At 44.2% G+C, this 17,829-nt stretch overlaps 1 protein-coding gene across 1 annotated transcript in view; it reads right to left on the bottom strand.

Annotated features, from left to right (window-relative positions):
• The window catches only part of LOC131480729 (uncharacterized), a 63,151-nt gene that overhangs the window by 23,551 nt on the left and 21,771 nt on the right, over nt 1–17,829 (bottom strand). Inside the window, exon 5 of the mRNA XM_058666660.1 lies at nt 12,889–12,972. Within this exon, the coding sequence (XP_058522643.1) occupies nt 12,889–12,972 (84 nt within the window). The remainder of the gene's footprint in view (nt 1–12,888; nt 12,973–17,829) is intronic.

Here is a 17,829-nt window from a genome sequence, read left to right as displayed (position 1 = left end):
GCACGAGATACGAGCACTCGGCCAGCCAGTCCAAGAGTACTGGCCCAGGGGTCCTCCCCTGACGGGAGAGCTACTCAGTAGTCCTTGTTTTTAGTTTTCTGACTGCTTAGAAAATCACAGCTTATTCTGCCTACAAGTCTATACGTTCAAGTAAATGTGTGCAGCTGCAACAGAACACTTGTTGTTCTACCCTAACACTTGGTGATTTATTACAAAAATAAATGTGCTTTCCACAGTTCTGAAGGTTGAAGTCCACTATCAAGATGCAAGAATCTGATGAACGCCTCCTTGCTTGTGCAGTGAGATCACAGGGTGAGTGTGGGGGAATATGCACACTCAGCTCTCTTCCTCCAGAAGGTCCAATGCCACTGTGGGGTCATCTTCATGACCTCATCCAATCCTAATCACTCCCAAAGGCTCCTCCTACAGATGCTGTTGAAATTGAATGTGGGGATTCAACTTTCAATATAGGAACTTTCAGTGAACGCATTTGAAACATTCAGCAACCCTTGAATTTTGGTCATAGCATCTTTCATTTGAACACTATCAAGATCTTCATTTCTGCTTTAGCTCAACTTACCCTGTGTTAATATCATAAAAACAATCTTTAATTTCTCTTTCAGTTTTGATCAAATTTTAAATGAAACTACAAAAAATAAAATACAAAAAAAAAAAACAAAAAAAATTTTAAATGAAAGCTGACATTGATGTGAAAACGCTGATCACAAAAGGAATACATTTTTCAAAGGAAGACTCATGAACTAAAAATGTCCTTGATTTTAAGTTAAATGACCAACTATCCCTAAATTAAAAATAGTGGGGATAAAAATAAGTAGAGGTTCAATAACTTTCATTACATTTCTTTACTCAGGCCCTAGGATACACTTTTAGCAAAACTAAGTCTTTCACTTAAGAATGTACCCTCAGCCATATTAGAAGGAACACAAATAATGGGAACTGGAGCTTGGAAAAGGATAAGCTGACTCAACCTCTCAGAGCACCATTCATTAGATCCAGCTGCAAAAGCTAGATGTTATAAAAAGTGTATGCACTATTTCTTTTTAAGTTTTAACACGCCATTCCTTTAAATGTTGGTTCAGACTGAGAAATTTTTATCCCCTGTAACCTAAGCAAGCTTCTGGGCCCACAGGAGACTAAACAAACTGCTAACTTAAAAAATTCATTACAGTATCAGCTCCTTTTCCAAAACATAAAGTGTACTCTATATACTTGCTCTTCTAATCCCTGAAACCTTCGTCTTCAAGGCCCCATGTGCTTAAATGACATCATCTCTTGTCCATTATTAATGCACTGGAGAGAGTTTTTAAAAACACATCACACCCCAAAGTCCAAAAACGAGAAGTAAAAATGCCACTAGCAAGCAAATTAATTTCCTGAAATAAGCAACATCAGTAGTAATGACAAGGGTGATCTCAGGACAGTGGATTCCTGGAAGGAAGTATGGTACACTCACCTCCTCAGCCTGCATTTGCCATCAAGATGATAAGATCCAGGGGCTTGCAGCCACCGCTGGCAGCACATGAACAAGAGATTCCATTTTGTGTAGCTATGAAGGCAACATGTGCACAGGTGCTGCATTTAGGCCTTATTTTAAAAATAGGAAGGTGAGCCATCTGGGCATGGTCCCGGAGTCAGTACAGAGAAAGCACGAAACTGCTCACCTTACCACATCCCATCATGAAAAGGGCCAGGAGCTCAGGAAGGCTGTGACTGCAGCGTGCTAAGGCTCCTGTTCTCCAGAACGGCCCATGAGATGAGGGAACCAGCAGCCAGAACCACATGAGACGATGAAGGAAATCAGCAGCCAGAACCGGGAGACCGACCCAGACACAGTAAAGAGGAATTCCTGAGATAATGAAGAATGAAAACAATGAGGTTACTGAAGTTTTATTTTAAAATGAATCTTTGGGGTCTTGAGCATGACTACCAGCCAGATTTTCTTCCTCTGAAAGTTTGCGGATACGTCCCTAAGTTAACTCGGTTCAAAGAATTGGCCTAAAAATTAGTCCATGGCAAAATATAATACATGAAATGGATGAAGGAACTGGATGTTGAGCTAAAGAAAACACAGATTATGTATGCAAAGTGTGTCTGTTCTAAAAGAGAACAGTACCTTTAAAAAGATGCAATCATAAGAGAACAATCAAAGAGAACAATCCGATTAGAGGCACAAAACATGCCTGAGAGCTCTAAAATTTGGGCCAATAATCATAACCTATTATGGACTAAATCAGAAATAAGCAAGAATCACTTTATTTAAAGAGACAGAATGACCTGAGTTCACACATTTGATCACAGCAGATCTGATTAGAGAAATCATCTTCCTCCCACGGAACATGGGGGTTCAGGGTGGGCAGCAAGTGTCCAGCATAGCGAGACTTGATCTGGAAGCAGGATGGCTCACCCAAGAGGTGCTCTTAGCAACAGGGCTTGGGTTTATGCCAGGTGCGCTTTTGGCCTGGATAAAAGATCCCTTGGAATCAGTAACACAATTTCACTTCAATCCTGTCTTCACTTAGCAACACTCTGACTGTTAATTCAGTCTCTCAGGTACCCTGATACTGGAAGGATTCATTAGATGATAAAAATGAATATTTTAGTGACTGGAAAGAGATATTCCCCATTGAAATTAATAAATCAATACTGGAATTATGTAACATTCTCTTGTAAGTTAATATGAGCCTGTCCTCTTCTTCTCTTGCCTGCAGGGATTATCTATGAGGCACTGGAAATACAACTCCAAAATCAGAACTGAGCATTGGGAATTCCACCTCCCTGGGAGCCCCCTTGACAGAATGCTAGCCAGCCCCTCAGTAACTGTAGTCCCTCATGTCAAAATAAGTAAATAAAGAAGAACATATGATCCACTTAATAGCCAATGACTTTAGTACTAGATGATACTGTGAATCAGAGATCAACTTTAGGGGCCTGACGCGATGGCTCAGTGGCTAAATCCTTGTCTTGAATCTGCTGGGATCCCATGTGGGTGCCAGTTCATGTTCTGGCTGTTCCTTTTCCCATTCATCTCCATGCTTGTGGCCTTGGAAAGCAGTCGAGGATGGCCCAAAGCCTTTGGACCCTGCACCGATGTGGGAGACCTGGAAGAAGCTCCTGCCTCCTGGCTTCGGATCAGCTCAGCTCAGCTCAGCTCAGCTCAGCTCCGCCCACTGTGGCCACTTGAGGAGTGAACCAGTGGACAGAAGATCTTTCTCTGTATCTTCTATTCTGTAAATCTGACTTGCCAATTAAAAATAGAGAAATCTTTAAAAATCAACTTTATAAATAAAAAAAACTTTAAATGTATTAGATTATGTAAAGGTAGATACCACATTTATCTTGTTTATTGCAGTCTCTAACATGTGTCTAACATATTTTAGGAACTCAGATGTATTTTTTAAACAAATAAAAATTTTAAAAAGAAGACAAAAGAAAAACCTCAGATTTTTTCTAGAATATTAAACTACTGATGAGTTTTCATATGACTATTATGCCAAGTGGTTTCCATCCCTTTGAGGAGCTAGTCAGGAAAATTTTAAAAGGATAAAACCATGAAAAACAGATCCACAACACAACCAGACTGTTCTTTATGGTACAAAGTTATAAAGACATAAAGTACAAAGGCAAAAAGTTGTTTCTGCTTTAATATATAAAACCATTTCCCGGTCATGCTTACCACCCTGCCTGAGGAAATCAATGCACTGTTCTCCTTGGGTATACACAATTTACAGAACTAAATCCAACACCAATGCTGGAGAGAGAATGAAGAGACAACAGCCCCTCATAAGCTGATGCACACAGGAGTGGCTGTTAGGACACCTGCAGTGTTTGGGTCTGATTCTGAGCTCTGCGTCCTGACTCCAGCTTTCTGCCTAGGCAGACCCTGGCAGGCAGCAGAGATGGGCCAAGTAATGTGGGTCCCTGCTACCATAGGAGAGGTGTGGCCCGGGCTGCTAGCTCTCAGTATGGCCCGGCCTAGTCCTGGCCTTCGCTGGCATTCAAAACAACTTGCATGCTAGTTTCTCTTTCTCTCTCTTTCCCTCTCCCCCCTCTCTCTTTCTCTCTCTCCCAAATAAACAATAAACTTTCAAAACTATCTTTACATTGGCCTTACTTTGAAGGCACAGTGGTAAACCACAGTAGGAGATTCAGGACACTCAAACTATCAAAACACAAACTATCCTCTAAGCTGCCCTCTTGCTATAGTGAGGTCACAGTTCAGCAAGTATAGCAGGTGAAGGAGAGACTTACGATCGCACTTACACGAAGGACCCAAACCCAAGTTAATAATGGCAGAGGCAGAACAGAGGTGGCCTGGGGTTGGAGAATGGAGGAAAGAGAAAGGATGCCATTTGAGGATGAGGAGAAAGTTCTAGGATGGGGTAACTTCACTACAACGTGAGTAACCCTAATGTCACTGAATTGTACACTTAAAAATACCGAAAATGGCCAATTTTTTGTCAATTTTTTGCCCAACAAATTTAAGTAATCTGACAATGAACTAGATCAAGGCACAACTCAGAGCAAACAAGGAGAGGAGAGTAGCAACCCAATGCCGAGCCCTCCTCTGCCCATGGAGACGGCGGCTGTGATAAGGGTCCCGAGAAGGGCTCTTCCATTATGATGCTTCAGCTCACAGTCAGAATGCCCCCTTCTTCTGGGAGCCAATGATTCTGAGTACCCAGCATCTGCTACTACAGTGGATATTATGGTCACTTACTATGGCCTGCGCAGTGCCTGCCCTGACTGCCTCACAACAACAGCTTTCTCAGAATCACAACAGACCCTGATGTTCGGGCCCTGGTCTGGTCTCCTGCCTCATTCTCCTGCAGCTCCCTGCCTAATCCCCTAAATTACCAAAGATAATGCCTCCCCCAGTTCTATGCATGCACATGCACACATACATAAACAAAGGCTCTCTTGTTCCACAGGTGGTTCCCACCTCCCAACATGTGGCCAGCACTGGTACATCCAGCAGGCTTCCTCTGATAAACATCCCTTATCAGAGCCTAAACCAGTGTTTTTTGAACCCAGTTCCATCTCAGAGTTTTAAAAATGACAAATCTAGACTATTCCTCCAGAAATTCTGACTTAAGTGACTGTAGAATGACTATTCATCCAGTGATCTATTGCATAGCTATGCTAAGGACAGATATTTGGCCTTGAAGTTGGGATGCTGGTGGGAAGCTCAGATTCCACATTAGGGTGCCAGGTTTCAAGATCCATCTCTACCCCCAAATCTATACTTCTGCCAAGGTGTGCCTCAGGGGACAGCAGGTGATGGCTCACATAATTGGGTATCCTGCCACCCATTTGGCAGACTTTGATTGTAATCCTAGCTTCTGGCATCAACTAGCCCAGCCCGGGCAATTATGGGCATGTAAGAGAAGAAACCAGCAAATGGGAACTAACCCTCTCTCTATCTATCTTTATAATAAATAAATAAATCAGGCGTTGGCTACGTGGAGCCTACCACTAAGGGGCGCAGGAACTGGAAGGGGGCTGAGTTCTGGTCGGGTCACAGTTGTAATCCCTTGGCACAAATATCGATTCGGACTTGACGCACCATGCCGGATTAGACCGCAGCACAATTTGGTGCTCCGGAGGACCAGGATAGATGTGGGATGGGCTCAGCTAGGCCTCAACCCCAACTGAGCCATATATGAGATATATGTGGGTATGGACGAGCCGTGGCTGGGCTGAAACTCTCAACAGCAGGAACCAGAATGGATTGAAGAGTGGAGCTGGCTGAAGGACCTGCTGGTATGCGTGAAGCCCGACACCAGGAAGGAGTCGGATGGAGGAATCTGAACAGTTCCTCTGACAGGACACTGACCCTACAAATAAACGCAGGAAGCATGGAGGTAAACAACCCAGAAGAGGCTTTGGAATGTGACCCACTGGCATACACTTGGCTCAGGTTGGGGCAGACCAGGCTGAGTCAGTTCACGTCATCCACTGGCAAGCCCGAGCGCTAAAACTGTGTGGGGGCCTGGCCAGGTTTGGTTGAGATAAAAAAAAAAAAAAACCAGCACAAACACAAAATGCCAAGGTGAAATGGCCTGTGCCAGTAGGGAATGCAACACCCGACCAGCACACCTCCCACTGGTTTAGGTGAGGGACGAGAGTGTGATGGGCAGAGCCGGGGAGAGCTGCAATACTCATTGGTTCCAATGGAGGTCGGGGCTCAGAATAGAACCAACCCAGGGGGTAAAACCACCAGCTGATCGGAGTGATGGACTGTGGCGGGCACTGTGCTTACTAGTAGTACATGTAGGAGCCTGGACTGGGAATGCCTCAAAGTTTCTTTGGGGATTCCCCTGAACAAAATGGAGGAATAAAAACATTAACCAAGAAAAGATGGAAAATGGAGTAGATCAATCAACCACCTCAGCTATATGCTTCCAGCGGAAAACTGGACAAGGGGAAACTCTAAGATAGACTGTCAATCAGTGGACTCTGCACCAGCCTCATCATACCTGGACTGTTGCTGATGATATGTTGGAGCTTCTAATTGATCGAGGTGACGCTCTGCTGGCTCTGCCTTCAAACCTGAGAGGGCCTCCCTAAGAGGCTGTTGAACTTGAACTGGACAAGTGGGATGCTGGACTCTGTATGGTGTGAGCTTTTAATTAGGGAATCTCAATGGAACTTGAGCTGTGGTTATGCATCAAGGTGAAGGAATTCACCATGGGGGAAGGGTTTGGGGTGAAGGGGGGGAATCCCAGTACCTATGAAATTGTGTCATGTAATACAATGTAATTAATGAATAAATGAATATTTAAAAATAAATAAATAAATCTTTTTAAAAATTTTTAAATTTATCCATTAGGGAGAGAAAGAGAGTAGAGATTTTCCATCCACTAGTTCACTCCCCAAAGCCACAACAACCAGAGCTGGATCAGGCTAAAGTCAGGAGCTTGGAATTCTTCCAGGTCTCCCACCTGGGTGGCAGGCCTCTGACTGCAGAGAGCTGGGTAAGAATCAGAGTCTCTTGGAACTGAACTTCCACAAAGGATGAGGATACAGGTATCCCTGCAGGGGCTTAACGTGCTGTGCCACAGCAGCCACCACTAAGTATTTTCTTCTGACTAGTTAGGGCAGAAAGCCACTGGCCTAAAATGAGTTATTTCTTTTCCCTTTAAGCATTTTAGGTTCCTCAAGCTTCTTCCTATCTTGTGTCTTGCTTCGTTAAAAATCATTCATCAGCTTGCCCCTTATCTTTGAATCTAAAGTCTGCCACGATATCCACAAGTCCTAAAGCAGTACTGGGCACACACCAAGGGCCCAACAACTGCCTCCTGTCACTGTCTTCAATCAAGTCTGCATTCCATTTTCACACCCTTGATTATTTCTATCCTCATTTACAGAAAAGTCAATCTGGGCTCACAGAGGCCAAGTCCTTCACTCCAAGTCACACAGCAAGGCGAGGAACAGAATTCAGCTCTTTCCATGCAAGGCTCTGTTCACTGTGCTAGCTGGCTTTTGAACTTCTTGAATCAATGTCACACATGAAATGAGATGTTCTTACTGAATATGTCTGAAGTAACGGCAAGACCGAAAGCCATAGTGCACTGTGACTAAGTGGTCGACACACATCCAAAGACCACTTCCATTCTTAAGTAGTTGTTGGGACACATTTCTTTAAAATTCAGACCCCAGATGAGCAAATTGCATGTCCTGCTGAACTAGCCCAGTCATGGTTCTCAGGGGACCATTTACTTCTGAGCACTCAAAGCACTCTTTTCTAGGACTGCACATCCAATAAAACCTGAAATGCTGTTGATATATCAAGTTTCTGAGCAGAGAACAATAAAGCAGAAATAGAAAATCATGAAATTGCAGTGCCGGTAGCTCTAACGTGCGTGGGTGGTGACATCAGTCCTCTTGATAGCCACCCACGCAACTTTAGACACAACCTGTGTTGCCTGTGTTCAAAATACGTAACGAGGACCTCAAGTCGGCTGCGGCTGCTCACTCTCTGCCTGGGGCGGGCTCCACTGGCAGTTCCAGCCTTTGCTAAGGCACACTCTGTGGGGTACTGGGTGACAGCTCCAGGGTGGGGTCACTGCCATGCACACGGGAAACCCAAGTTGAATTTTGGGCTCTGGATTTGGGCTTTGCCCAGCCCTAGCTCTTCTGGGTATTAACTACTGGCTGGAAGATATTCTCTCATTCCCATTCTTTCTTTCTCTCTCTCTCTTTCTCTCCTCTCAGAAACAAACTCCACTGCCTAACCAGACACAACCCCACTGTGGGGTTAGGTGATACAACAAGAGTAGCCAAGAGCAGCTGATTCCTTCTGAGGCCTGCTAATACCCTGACATGAACCTCCTTTACTGCTCAGGAGAGGATGAGCTGCCCGGTGCTGGGTGCGCTGGGAAGGTCACCTGCTGACCCCATTTTTATTATGGAAAATTTAATCAGATATAATAAATAGTAAGTAAACACTTCTACCCATGAGTGAACCGGGTGGTAAACATCGAGTATTTAATATAGAGAGTCAAGCTACAGAGCTAGGCCTGCACATGTGTTCTGGGGGCATACTGAAGAACGGGCCACCAAGCAGGAAGTCTTGGCACAAATGAACAGAAAGACCTTGTTTGTTATCCCCGAAACCAGGAAGTTTCACAACTCTGCCTCACCTTGCCAGGGCATTCTTTCCAGCTTTACCCAAAAAGCACATACCTTTCATGGGAATGGCCTAGCAGAGGAAACCACAGTGGTTTGAGTGGTTTGAAGCTTGAGTCAGGCCCTCCAGGTGTGAGTCCCAATCCTACTGCCTATTAGGCTTGGAACTTTACAGAAGCCTTAGCTCTTCTTACCATAATCTGTAAAAGGGGGGTCAGGGTGCAGGGAGTAGCTAACAGGATACCATGAGAAATAATGAAATAATGTGAATAAAATACTTAATGCAGCTTGGTTTCAATAAGTGTCCAATAAACAGAAGCACTGGATCTTGTCAGAGGATTCCTGTAACCTATTCCATTTTTGTCTCTATTGAAAGCCTCTCCTTAACAGCCTGCTCCCTGAGGTCCCTATGGCCACCCATTCATATTTCCTGATTCTCCAAGGGGCTATGGACAGCCAAGTGAGCTGTACAAATGGGCTCTGAAATCAGAGGATGGTGAAGTTGCTCCAACCTGGAGTGCTGTGTAAGGCCTGAGGCAGGAGACAGAACTGCCCATTTTGGAATACATTTGCACCTTACCCCAATCCCAAATGTTTGTGGGCTTCGTTAACAGGGCACAAAATACAATGGTGAAGATAGGTGAGAGAGAAACACTGATAGGAACTGGAAAGGCAAACCGCATTTTACCATATTGTTACATCCCAGCATTCTCAGGGCAGATGTAAGCAAGTCTATGCCCTACCACAGAAAGCAAGCAGCAAGGCGCCACATTCATGTACACCGATGCATGCCTGGGCGCCGTTCTAGGCAGCTTATCTCTATCACTTCACTTACTGGTTCACTGTTGACATCTCTAGCAAGTGGCCCTGTGGCTGCCACTGTTGACACAGACAGGAAAGTCGGGCTCTGGTGGGTTAACAAAGCAGCCCAGAGCTCCCAGAGGCAGCAGTGCCCACCTGGCTTCACAGCCTTGCTTCAGGGTGAAACGATGCTATTTTGGTACAAAGCGGAGCACAGGGGACAGAAAGCCTGCAGTGTGGGAGAAGCCATGTCCTCACCCTGAAGCCTTGGTCCTTGGGAAGACAAAACAGCACGCCGGCTTCCAGACCTGGGGATTTCCTACACCAGCCAAATTGAATCTGTGAGTGCCAAGAGCATTAAAGCAATAATGTAGAGTGTCAGTTCTATTTCATGTGCAACAAGAAAACAGGAGATGCAACTGGCTAGAAGAGCTTGGTGTCAAGAGTGTGAGTGCTCAGCTTTGTGACCAGTGCACACCGTCCAAGCAGTCCTCAAGGTCCTGTACATGCTGGCGTCACAGCAGAGTCACTGGTAGCTGCACTCAGCATCCGGGGCCTCCGAGCACCCAGGCCCCAATGCAGCACACTCCCCAAGCTCCTCCCAGCTGCCTCCGGGTGGACTGCCAACATGGCCAGGTCAGCAAACACACAGCAAGTGTGCAGGGTGGCCTGGGCAGAAGCCCTCCAAGTAGGTTCGCACAAGAGACCACACACATACCAGCAACCCTGTAGGGGAGTCATCCTTTTACCATTCTTCTGAGAGGTACAGAACAGTCAGAGTTCACATCAACTGGTCACAATTGTGACCTCAATGGTCACAATAGTCAGGATTGTACCAGGTTAGAACTAAGAACCAGAAACTCAATCCAGGTGTCCCACATGGGTGGCAGGGGCCCGACTACCTGAGGCATGGCCTGTTGCCTCCCGGGGTCAGGGTTCACAAAAAGCTGGAGGAAGGAACCAGATTCCAGAATAAAACTCAGGTACATGGGCACCTTGATTGTTAAACTAAATACCCTCCACTGCTTCTTTCAGTCTTGAATGAAACTGCTAGTTTCAAAAGGACAAGGCAGTGGAAATGGCTCAGGCAATGAGGTCGCCACCTCCCAGGTGAGAGAGTTGGCTCTCTTTAGATCCTGACTTCAGCTAGTCTGTCACTGGCCATCACGGGCATTTAGAGACTAGCTCTGAGTGGTAGCATATTCTCTCTCCCTCTCTCTCTCCTTTTCCCTCCCTCCCTCCCTCTCTCCCTTCCTTTGAGCAGAAACACCTTTCAAATTAAAAAGTGGAAGGTTTGGGGTCTGGTGCAGTAGTCTAGTGGTTAATGTCCTCGACTTGCATGCGCCAGGATTCCATATGGGCTCCAGTTCATGTCCTGCCTGCTCCACTTCCCTTCCAGCTCTTTGCCTGTGGCCTGGGAAAGCAGAAGAGGACGGCCGAAAGCCTTGGGACTCCGTACCCACGTGGGAGACCCGGAAGAGACTCCTGACTTCAGGCTGGCTCAGTTCTGGCCATTGTGGACACTTGAGGAGTGACTCAGTGGATGGAAGATCTTTCTGTCTCTTCTCCTCTCTGTAAATCTTTCAATAAAAATAAATAAACCTTTTAAAAATGGAAAATCTCAAATGCAGGACATGATGTGCATAAAATCAGACAACAGGAATATTATTAGATTTTCCTGGTGCTAGCACATTGCAGTATTTTTCTATTCTGCTCAGGAAAGGATCTGAGTTGCTTATAAATTTATGCTGAAACTCATTGGATGCTTTCGGAGGCTAAAGCAGGCAACCCCACACATTCGGAGAGTTATTTACAATACCTGTTGTTCTTATATTTCCATTAGAATGCAATTACCCTGCTGGGGGAAAAATAAAGGTCACTGGGCTAATGGAACTCACCTTTCTTTTTCAGTCCATAAATAATATATCAAATATAACATTTGCAGTGCAAACCACATCCTATACATCACTGTATTTCTGGTCCTTTTTTCACAGGACCTTTGAGTACATGGCACTTACCATGAACATAATAATGCAGCCCATCAAGTTCCTTACTGCCCCAGTCAGGCAGGACACAGCAAACACCCATTAAGTGAGAATGCATCGATACTAAAACGTTTGAAACTCTTCTCACAACATTTTCAAATCAGATTAATGGATATTCTACTCCATATTGGAGGAGCATATCACAGAATGATTCATATAAAGAAAGAATCCCATGATCTGATAAGTATTGACAAATGTATCTACTTTAAAAATTCTAATCAAATACAGTTTCAAATGCATTCCTTTGCTTCCAGAGTGGATTCCCAACAGTACCTATGATCACACCGATAACAATCATGAATGCCTCTAGACAGGGTTCTGCTGCCACGGCTACTCTAATGAAAAAAATAAAGCAACAACACAAAGCCTTGTTGCCAGCCTAATAGCCGACTAGGGCTCTCAGCCCAAAAGGTCTAATCAATGCTTTCACTTCAGGCTTCCCAAGGGAGCGACTAAGCAATCACTCCAGCCCCTGACATGTCAAGATTTATAAGACACAGTAGGAAAGCATGGCCTAAATAGCTTCAGAAAGCCATTTGTCTTGAATCACACACACACACACACACACACACACACACATGTGCGCGCGCACACATCAGGGTAGCTACTGTTCGAGCATCAGCATGACCTTCCAATGGGTTGTGCCTCTCATGAGAGTTATATGGTAAGTATTTTTCAATAAAAAGGGAATTAGAATCCTCCCCTGAGCCAGCTATAAAAATGGTTAAACACTCATAATCACTCCCCCAAATCATAAAAATGATAGACTCTACTTTCCCCCGACACGGGCCATGTAATGGAACACACTGGGGATGCCAAACACTGGAGTAGCACGCAGCACCAAGCCCCACGCAAAAGTAGGCGGTATCACAGCCAGTCCCTGTGCTGTGTTCCCAGGCAAAACTGCAGCTATGAGGACACTTCAAACCCCATGGAAAGTAGAATTAACAGATCATTTTATTTCGGTACAAAAGAGTTTTAAGTCTATGAGGATTTTTTCATACTATGCATTTCCCATGAACATTTTAAAGATTCTTAGAGCCACTTGATTTTTTTTTTTATTTCAAGAGTCCACATTCATTATGAATAGCAGATATCTACTGTTTTTATTATAATTAACAGCAACAACTTCTTCGTTGTGCTTGCTCTTATTAGATAAGACACAGCTTAGCCCTGGACAACACCTTGTGCTCTGCCACAATTTGTTATTTGAATAGATCGCTGATCTACCAGCACAAAGCATGGAGACTCAACATTGTTTACTGCACAGACACAATTTCATTAGGATTCCTTCTCAATGTAAAATATGTTTTAGTTTTGAAATGCATCCAAGTTTTCCAAAAAGGCCTAACTAACACACTAAATACTTTTAGGAATAGCATCCTATACTTACCTCTTTATTTATTACCAGAAGTTTGACATCTGTTTTACATAAGACTGAAGTTGGCCGATTGGCATTAGTTAAAAGGCAGATTTCCTGAAAAACAAAAACAAATACAGCACCTCTACAATTGTCTCAATTCTGGTGTTGTTCTAATAATAAAATCCTGGCAAACTTGTATCAGTTTAAGCAAACTATTTTGAAAAATAAATCCTGAGGGGACATTTTGCCACAACCATTAGAATCCCTCTAAGGATGCCGAGCCACCATATCAGACGAACTGGGTTTGAGTCCTGGTTTGCTTCCAGTTCCAGCTTCCTGCTCATACGTACCCTGGGAGGCAGCAGTGATGATCCAGTCCTCGATCTGTGTTCCAGCCTGGCACGGCCCCTACCGTGCAGCTGTGTGGAGACACACACTGAGTCCCTAGCTCCAGCCTGGCACAGCCCCTGCCGTGCAGCTGTGTGGAGATGCAGACTGGGTCCCCAGCTCCAGCCTGGCCCAGCCCCCGCCGTGCAGCTGTGTGGAGATGCAGACTGGGTCCCCAGCTCCAGCCTGGCCCGGCCCTTGCTGTGCAGCTGTATGGAGATGCACACTGGGTCCCCTTGCGGCATTTGGGGAGTGAATCAGCAGAGACTGATCTCTCTCTTTCAATAAATAAGTTGAAATTTTAAAAAGTAAATGAAACTTGAATTAACAAAAATAACACAGAAGGACTTGCCAGGACCTTGGTTGTATATAACCTCTCGTGCTCAGCAGCATGAGTTTATGCCAGCAACATCAAGTGCTGCATGAGAACATTCCAGTAAAGGACACATGACAGTGGCCCCAGAAGATAACAATGGAACTGCAAAGACCCTCTGGTATAGTGACAGATGCTATGTGTGCAGTAGCATTGTATCATGTATTAATCATGTGTTTGTGTGATGCTGCAGTGAACATACCAAGTGGATCACCAGTTGCATTAATAGCACATGCGGGAGAATCAAGATGGTGGAATAGGATAAGGACATGTTTAAACAGATGGAGAAATATTAGCCACTGTGAAGCAAAGAGGGCACATTTAAGGAAATAGGAGAAGACAAAACAACAGCAGAGGGGTGCCTGCAGACTGACAGACACAGGAAAGCAGGGGAAAAAAAGGTGTGGTGTTGCAGTGACTGATCCTGCAGCGGCATTTGGGGGAAGTGATCTGAATTGCACCAGCAGCCAGAACTCCACCAGCAACAAGGTGGGTAGGGACGGTTACCAGGGGAGCTCAGGAGGTGAACCCACACAAAGAACTGCCCATCCTGTTGGTCTTTCTTATTTGACCAGGAGCAGAGACAGAGCAGTAGATCCAAGACAGGTGGTGTGGGAACAGAGTGGATTTCACAGACCAGCCCACCCCCTAGAGCAGAATTGGGCACCATTTTGTGTAGGGAGGCAAAGGTTTTGGCACAGGACTGAACATGCACTGGTCTTGGAATGAACTCATTTCTGGCTCACTGAACTACAACAACATGGCATCCTACAAGTTCCACCCAAGACAGGTCTGAGTAGCCCTCACACCTGACGGCCAGCAGATCAAGAACTCTAGTAGTGGCACATCAGGTGCCGTTTCATACAGTGTGGCAAAGAATTTAAGACTGCAGGGACAACAGTGAGCTGCGCATGCACTGAGCTGAGAGTTGACTCACTGAGCTCAGTGCATTGCACTGGTCCCACAGGAAAATAATACCGACTGTGGCATTACACAGGTCAAAATAGGTCCATGTGGCCCTCAGACCAAACAGCCAACAGATACTGGCAAAATCAGCATCAACAACAACCTAGCTATATAGGACACCTGGTGTTTCCCTCATCCTGGGATCTGCTCCAACCGGAAGTGGGAGAAAGGTTGTACAGACAATGGTGCAGCCTCAGCATGGTATGGCAGGAGGTGAAGACTGGTGAGGTAGGAGCTGGGGATACAGAGACCACGGTGGAAGTCTAACATAAGAACCCAGACCTGGAAAACACCGGAAGGAGTGGCACAAGTGACTGCAAACAAAGAGCCTTGTACCAACTGCAACAAGTAAATCAAATTGTAGACCTGTGGGTGACAGAGCTTAGAAACCTGCCCCAAGGTGAAGAATCTGATAACCACAAGTACAATGACCAAGAGCAAAAGAAGAGACAGAGGCACAGTGAATATTACTAAAGACTCCCTGCCAAGGAGCAACAGCCTTTGCCAACCTCAGATACACTGAAGCATATGTGGAGAAAATGGGGGATACAGAATTCAAAACACTTGCTGTAAAGCAGACGCTTATCAATCAGAAGTATGTAATGCAACAGTTCTAGGAATTCAAGGAATATGTCACACTGGAAATGAATCAAAGGAAAGTTGATATATCAGAAATGAAGAATACAGTGGAGCAAATTAAAAGTACAGTGGAGAGTCTCCAAAATAGAATGAAGGAGGCAGAAGAAAGAATCTCAAAATTAGAAGATATATTCTGTACAAGGGGGAAACAAACAAAAAGCTGGAAGCAGAGCTGGGTCAGTCAAAAAAAAAAGCATTCAAGAATTGAAAAGACTCAATTAGAAAGCCAAATATAAGAGTTATCAGAGTTCCAGAAGGTACAGAAAAGAAGCTAGATTTAAATATGTATTTAATGAAATAATAAGAGAAAATGTCCCTAATCTAGAGAAAGAATTGAGAAACAACATCTAGGAGGGACACAGAATTCCCAACAGGCTTGACCAAAAGCAATCTTCACCGTGACACATGATCATCAAGCTCTCTTGAATTGAACGTAAGGAAAAGATCCTTAAATGTGCACATGAAAAAAATCAATTGACATATAAAGGAATGCCAATTAAATTCACAGGAGACCTCTCACAGGAAACTCTACAAGCCAGAAAAGAATGGAGTGACATATTCTTGAAGGAAAAAAATTGTTGGCCCAGGATAAAGTATCTAGCAAAGCTTTCCTTTGTCTTTGAAAATGAAATAAAATCCTTTCACAGTAAAGAAAAGTTGAAAGAATATGCCTCTTCCAAACCTGCCCTACAAAAGATACTTCAAGATGTTCTCTTGACAGAGAAGAGGAATAGCACTCACCAAAACCAAAGGCAAATGTAAAGAACATCCCAGTAAAATAACAACAGAAGACTAAACCAATGAACAACCCATTGCTAAAATGACAGAACCAAATTACCATCTATATTAACCCTGAATGTAAATGGCTTAAACTCATCAAATGTCATAGATTAGTAGTCTTGATTACAAAACAATACACGTCTCTTTGTTGCCTACAGGAGACATATCTCACCAACAAAGATCAGCAGAAACTACATCTCATGAACTTTTTTTTTACGTTTGTCTCTTCAAAACACTTTCTCATTAAATTCCTCAAAGACTCATAGATCATACAGTAGCATTATTTTCTTCAAGAAGGTTCTTGATTTTCTTTTTCCATTTCTTCAGCAACACATTAGTCATTCAGTAGCATGTTATTTAACTTCATGGTGTTGTTGATCTCTTTTTTCTTCCTGTTGTTGGTTTTTTTGTGTGTCTTTTCATTGAAGGGATGTATAGAAACTGTGCAATGAAGACTATCATATCTAGCAGCACATTATTTAACTTCATGGTGTAGTAAGTTTCTGTTTTTCTTCCTGTTGTTGACTTTGTATTGTGGCTTTTCATTTAAGGGGATGTATAGTAACTGTGTAATGGAGATCTTCATATCCAGATGTGAGGATACAATGCGGTACCCATCTCTACTTCCAGACAAAGATGGACTCCCAATGAAACTGTTCACTATATCTTGACAATAGGATGCTGGACTCTCTGCCATTGTCCATGCCCACAATGATGGACATATGACTGTGTGTGAAGAACTATACTACAGTAACAATAAAGTAGAATTCAGTGTGGTGGGAGAGGAGTTAGGGAGGGGGTAAGGGAAATCCTAGGGCCTGTAGAACTGTATCATAAAATGATAATAATAAAAAACAAATAAATAAACAACTCCATTAAAAATGAAAAAAACAATAGCACATGCAAATTAGGTAGCACACATAGTGCTGGTATTAAAGCATCATGGCTTTGCTTGTGTCATTTCTGGACTATGCTTGCTCTCCCTGGAGCACACTCCATCCTCTAGAGGAACAGCTCACTGCGCAGTCACAGCACCCATGCTGGGCTAGAGCAGTCTCCGCATCCCATGCTTACTTCCTCTCTTGACTGCACTGTTTCTTCTTGTGCTTGATCTCCAGCTGGCCTGTTCTCCAGGGCCTGAGCAGCAATAGGCTGCACCTGTGATGGATTTAAATGCATATCACACATGCGTGGGTGTGCAGCTGCTGAGCCATTGGGGTTTGGTGTATGCACATGTTATGATGCTTGCACACTGACAAAATTACCTAACACACATTCCTTGGAATGTACACCCACTTTGAAGTGATGTACAACTACACTGCACAACAGAACTCTAAGCTGAATTATTTTCTGCTGTGGAATACTTCATTTGTTTAAACAGAAGCCTGATCTATGAACACACACAATACGATGTCCCACACAAAACAGAGGTGTGCTTAATACTGCAGACAATGAGCCAGAGTGGAAAGGCTGACATTGGGCAGTGATGCTCAGTGAGGGGGTGGGGGTGGCATGAACTGTGTGCAAAATAACACTTTCCACCATTATAAGATTGAAAAAGATGTAGCAATAAAAACCAAGGCAGGAAGAACCTAGAGAAGAAACATGGTGTGAGTTTAAAAAGAAAGTGAACCAACACCAGTCCTGCTGACCTCCAGGTCTCTTTTCCTCTAGCTACAGCTCCAAAGATGTGATTTGATCTACACACAAGCACAGTGAAGAGAAGCAGCACTAAATTCAACATGTTACTCTTCCATCTGCCACCAACCAGCGTGTAAACAGGAGTTTAGTGACTGCCCTGGTCTCCACATACTACGGTGTGCAGT

Source organism: Ochotona princeps, chromosome 7 (genome assembly GCF_030435755.1).
Source record: "Ochotona princeps isolate mOchPri1 chromosome 7, mOchPri1.hap1, whole genome shotgun sequence".
NCBI classification, from domain to species: Eukaryota; Metazoa; Chordata; class Mammalia; order Lagomorpha; family Ochotonidae; genus Ochotona; species Ochotona princeps.
The sequence above is the reverse complement of the archived record's forward strand: the minus strand, read 5'-3'. Positions and strand labels throughout refer to the sequence as shown.